Genomic DNA, 5,599 nt, shown 5'->3' on the forward strand with positions numbered 1-5,599 from the left:
TGCTCCCCCCTCCCCCTGCCCCCGCTGGACTGTGTTCACATTATATTATTTGGGTCCGAACCGCGGTTCGTTTGCTTCATCAAGCCAGCAGCTTTTCCCCCCGTTGCTTAGTAACGATGGCGCAGGAGAAGACGGCAAAATGCGTAGCAAGGCTCTCTTCAATTTTATATTTATGTTTTTGAACCGTTGGCTTTGTTTCCAAAGCTTCAGTACATAACGGCACTTACGTCTGCCTTACGAATGTACTGCAAATGCTCTAAAGTACTCTGAAGGTGAACAGAAATGAGATATACAGCTCTCTGCTTGCAGCGCGCCAGTCACGCTCTTCAAGAAAGTGAGTGAAACACACACACAAACACACATTTTTATCAAATAATACGTTGTTAATAGTAGTTCACTTCCGTGATTTGGAACGATTGCGTTCACATCAGCAGCGAACCGTACCGTAGTTCACTTGAACCGTACCCAGAGGCGGACAAAGTACTCAACTCCATTACTTGAGTGAAATTAGAGAAGAAAAAAAATCACCTACTGACTTTCAAAGCTGCTACAGAGTAACTACTTTCTACTTCGAGGATCTTGATAGAAATGTAGTGGAGTGAAAAGTACAATATTTGTCTTTCAAATGTAGTGAAGTTAAAGTTATAAGTTCCCAGAAAAAATAATACTCAAGTAAAGTACAGATACTCAAAAAGTGTACTTAAGTACAATACTCAAGTAAATGTACTTAGTTACTGTCCGCCTCTGACCGTACCCCAGACCACCCTTTTTAAGCGGACTCGGGTACGGTTCGCAGGTGCGTACCCGAGTTCAGAAGACCGTGTTCACATCATCCAAACGTACCGAACTCTGACATCAATCGAACCTGGGTGTGCACCAAAAGTGCTAGTGTGAAAGCACCCTTAGTCTATTAGCATTTACTAGTGTTTAAAATCGAGAACCTGTTTTTATTCAGTTAACACCAGAGTTATTATAGTTAACCAAAACTAAAATAAAAATAAAAAAATACATGAAAAAAAATTATTAAATAAATTTCATTCCTTGAAATAAAATAAAAAAATTGTACTTTATTTTATTTTATTTTAGTTAACATTAACAACAATATTTCTCATTTTAATTTAGTTTAACTTTATGTACTAAATTACAAAAAACTAAAATGAATAAAAAAAACTTTAATTAATTAATTCATTCATTCATTCGTAAAAAAAATTAATACAGTAATTAAAAAACTAAATTGAATAAATACATTTTTAATTTAATTAATTTTTTTATTATAAAATTAAAAAAATTATAAAAATACAAATTAAAAGTTTGGGGTCAGTAAGCTATTTATTTAATATAAAATATTATAAAAGAAATTCATATTTTTATTAAACAAGGATGCATTAAATTGATCAAAAGCGAGTCAGTAAAGACATTTGTTAAACATAAAATATTTCAAATAAATGCTGTTCTTTTGAACTTTCTATTCATCAAAGAATGCTAAAAAACCCAAAAAATAGGAAGCAGCAAGACTGTTTTTGACATTGATGATAATAAAAAATCTTTATATTAAGGTACTTTTGTGTGAATTTTGTCAGTGCAAGGAGGTTAGCCAACATTTACTATATATTTACTATATAGTGTTAAAGATACAAAAGCTAAAATATTCTTAATTCTTAGGGTTAGAGGCAAGCCTTGACTTACACTAAAAAAATATAAGATGCTCCAAAAGAGTAGAAACCCTTTAAAAGATGAGAAGGAAATGCACTCGGATGCACAAGGAAACATCAACGCCTCATCGGCTGGCAGTCAGTGTTACTGATAAATTACCCAGCCTTCTCGAGATGAAACGCCACTTCCACTGCAGCGTAAATTTTTCAAGTGCTTTTAATAATAACACTGTCTGCTTCATTTGTTTCTTGTCCTCTCACAGATACTTCAGTTTGAGGAGATCATGTCAAACGCAGTGTACCGGGAGCATTTCCGTGTCTACATGGAGCGCGTGGACAAGAGGGCTCTGATTAGCTTTTGGGAGCTGGTGGAGATGCTCAAGAGCGCCAACAAGGTCAGACACGCACTTCAGCAGAACATCAAGACCTTGAGCTGAAGATCTGTCAGCATACGAGTGAAAGAGCTGCTGTAATTAGCCCTGTTCAGACAATAACTGTTTCTCATGGGGACATCTGTAGAAATACTTTGCATGGTCATTTATTAATGGTGGAGGAGCGAGTTCTGTGATATTACAGTACAAACCTGAAAACACGCTGCTCAAGTGGTCAGTCACATGATTGTCAATATCAAAAAATATTGATTGAAATATTGATTCTCACTTTGTTAAACCCATATCGATTCTTCAGTCCCGAGAATTGATCTGTTGTTTTCAGTTAATGCATGAGCAAAACATTATTTTTAGCGCTCCTCCTTTCCAATAAATCATGATAAGCTTTATGTTTTGTTACTTTTCATATGAAACAAAGTCTCGGTGTTCAAATTCTGTCAATTTTATTACCAAATTCAAACATTAAATACCAGTTTAGCACTCTTTAATGTTGCGAAATAAACATGAATAAACATCAGAAGGTGTTGAAAGTAGGGCTGTCAAAATTAACACGTTAATGACACGTTAACACAAATTCATTTTAACGGCATTCATTTTATTAGCGCGTGATTAACGCAGCGTGCATTTTCTGTTTGACTCTTTGCCTAGCCGTAGTTGGAGAAATGGAGATGCACAGTGTTGCCAACTTAGCGACTTTGTTGCTAGATTTAGTGACTTTTCAGACCCCTTTAGCGACTTTTTTTTTCTTTTTTCTTTTTTTTTTCTTTTCAAAAAGCGCCTAGTGAAAAATCTTTAAGATTTGATATTTAGTTTCTGAGACTCGTCGGTAAGCACGAGGTCTCTCTTTCCTGCTGCACGCACACCTCTTTCTCTGCGTAAACAGGCTTGTGTAAGTAAATTGCTCAGTGCAAAGAAAGAAAAGTAATGGGAACCTGGTATTTCTATGTTCTTTTTTCATGTGTCTAATGGACATGAACAAGTTCTTTGAAAAACATCTATGATCTTTGAAACATGTCTAGTCTTCATGCTCTATGTTGACTGTGGTTTCACTAATAATAAACATATATTGCATAAAGCATCCTTATTTGTCCATGCCCATGTTGATTAGAGAATTAAAAGTATTAATTTAAGGTACATTTAGAACAGATAAAAATGTGCGATTAAGTTGCGATTAATCACAAGTTAACTCATGGCGATCATGCGATTAATCACGATTAAATATTTTAATCGATTGACAGCCCTAGTTGAAAGATACAGTATAATTTACTAAAATGTATCATATATCATGTAATTGCTCAGTCCGAGTTTCAAGGGCATTATAATTTAAAGATGCCAATAAAACAGCTTGTAAAAATTATGTCAGTTATTTAATGTCTATAAAAAAGTAGCATTTTGCTACATATATGCACTGTTACATATTTATTATATTTTTACATAAACTTGTTCTTCAGAATTTAATGTATGTTTGAGTAAATCCGTCATAAAAGCTGGAACATATTTACATCATTAAAAATATTGTACAATAAATATTTATTATATTATAAAATCTCCCTTATGTGCAACTTAAATGCTTCTTTACAAATCACTTAATTTAATAATGTACTACTACTAACAGGGTTTATTGTATAGTTGTATAGTTTAGAGCATTAGTTGAGATTTTTTTCCCTTTAAAAAAATAGGTATGTACTGTACTTGTCTGTAGCTTGTGAATGAAAATGAAAATCAAATCATATTCTTCTCAATACCCAGCCATATTCAGATGTAAACAAAATATCTATTATGGTTTGAACAATTGATAAATGCATATTTAAATTAATAATAGAAAATATATTTATTTTATTTATTTATTTATTATATTGTCTTGCTTTTTGCAAAATGATAGAGAATGATGGGAGAAAAACGTTAACGCAAACTTATTTATATTTACATGAGGTAAACATTTGACTCAGCTACTTTTTTGACAAGTAAAATGGCATTTTTATTAAAAAAAAAATAATATCCCATTTCAAAAGTTTACATGATTTTGTTCTCTGTTTTTCGTTTTCTCCTTAACAGTTCACACTTCTCGTAATATTGTGATGAAGCATTATTAATATTATTCAGTAATAAAAATACATTAAAATAAAAGAATAAATGATAAATAATAAAAGAATAAAAATCTAAAATGTGTGCACATTACTGCAAAGTGTAACAATTACTCTTCAGTGCTTGGCAGTGTTCAAAATGGATTTGCGAAATTACTTTTTGTAAATTTATAAATGTTTATTCCTATGGCAACTGAATTGCCACACAACCTGTTTGTCAAAAAACAGATATTTCTGAATTCTGACTGCAATAAAATCACTAACTAGCCCCAATAAATCTTAAAATGACCTTACATCCCCTTGAGAAAGGATACGCATCTGAATAGGGCTGTAGTCATGTTTCCTGTAGCTCATGCCAATCTACGGGCACAATTGAAAATGTACTAATTGGTCATTTATCTGGCACTTTTATCCAGAAATTAACGTCAGACCACAGAAACGCTCACGGCTGAAAACTCTACCAACACTCAAGCACGTGACGCAGACAAATGTTTAATTGCTGCGGCCCATTATGTCCAGCTGTGTTAAATTAGCAATTACCGGTACTGCCATTTAGCCAGGAGTGTCAGAGCTGATTGCATTCTTTTTTTTCATTGTTCTGTGGTACTGAAAAGTTTAAGATGTCATTAAGGTTGACAACTGATGAACTTTTCTGTGGAGTCTGGAATATTGTATATTGTGTATAGAATAAAAACAGGGCTATTTATGAAAATATGCAGGTACTCTAGAATGCTGTTAGCTGATAAATGTTTGAGGAGGTACATTTGGTTCATTTCTGTGCAACAGCAGATTTGCAATAATCTGTTTAATGTTGATGTCATATCTTATTAACAGTTAGCATCTGTTCAGCATGAAACCAAACCAAACAATTAAGATTAGCCATATGTTTTATAGCTTGTTGGTTCTGAATGGGAATCTGTCATTGAAATGCAGAACGTTGAAGACCAAAACCAGTAAAAGCACAATACAGCATTGCTGCTGGCAGACCAATAGACTTGTGCAGATCTTCAAACCGTCAAGGATGAAACCAACAAAACTTGTCAAGAACATGTCTGCATTTTTATTTAACTGATATTTGACCCTATAATCAAAAGAAGAAGAAGAAAAATAAACTGTTTTGTTTGATGAAAATAAAACCTGTTTAATCACATTTTCTCCCCAGTTTTAAATTACCTTAAAGGGGTCATATGATGCTTTTTTAAAGATCATTATTTGGTGTATTTGGTGTAACAGAATATGTTGACATGCTTTAATGTTCAAAAAACACATTATTTTTTAAATACTGTACATTATTGTAGGTCCTCTATGCCCCGCCTCTCTCAAACGCTTCGTTTTCTACAAAGTCCCTCCTTCCGACAAGCGCAGTCTGCTCTGATTGGCCAGCTGACCCAGTGCATTGTGATTGGCCGAACACCGCAAGCACTCATCGGAAATGTAACGCCCCTTACCATAATCGTGAGCTTCATCTTTCAAA

At 33.6% G+C, this 5,599-nt stretch overlaps 1 protein-coding gene across 1 annotated transcript in view; it reads left to right on the plus strand.

Moving 5' to 3' along the window:
* LOC107589137 (sorting nexin-25-like) overlaps nucleotides 1-5,599 on the plus strand; it is a 77,384-nt gene that overhangs the window by 56,227 nt on the left and 15,558 nt on the right. The window contains exon 8 of the mRNA XM_016277488.1: nucleotides 1,916-2,047. Coding sequence (XP_016132974.1) covers nucleotides 1,916-2,047 — 132 coding nt within the window. The remainder of the gene's footprint in view (nucleotides 1-1,915; nucleotides 2,048-5,599) is intronic.

This window comes from Sinocyclocheilus grahami, unplaced genomic scaffold (assembly GCF_001515645.1).
Source record: "Sinocyclocheilus grahami isolate Dianchi unplaced genomic scaffold, SAMN03320097.WGS_v1.1 scaffold112.1, whole genome shotgun sequence".
NCBI classification, from domain to species: Eukaryota; Metazoa; Chordata; class Actinopteri; order Cypriniformes; family Cyprinidae; genus Sinocyclocheilus; species Sinocyclocheilus grahami.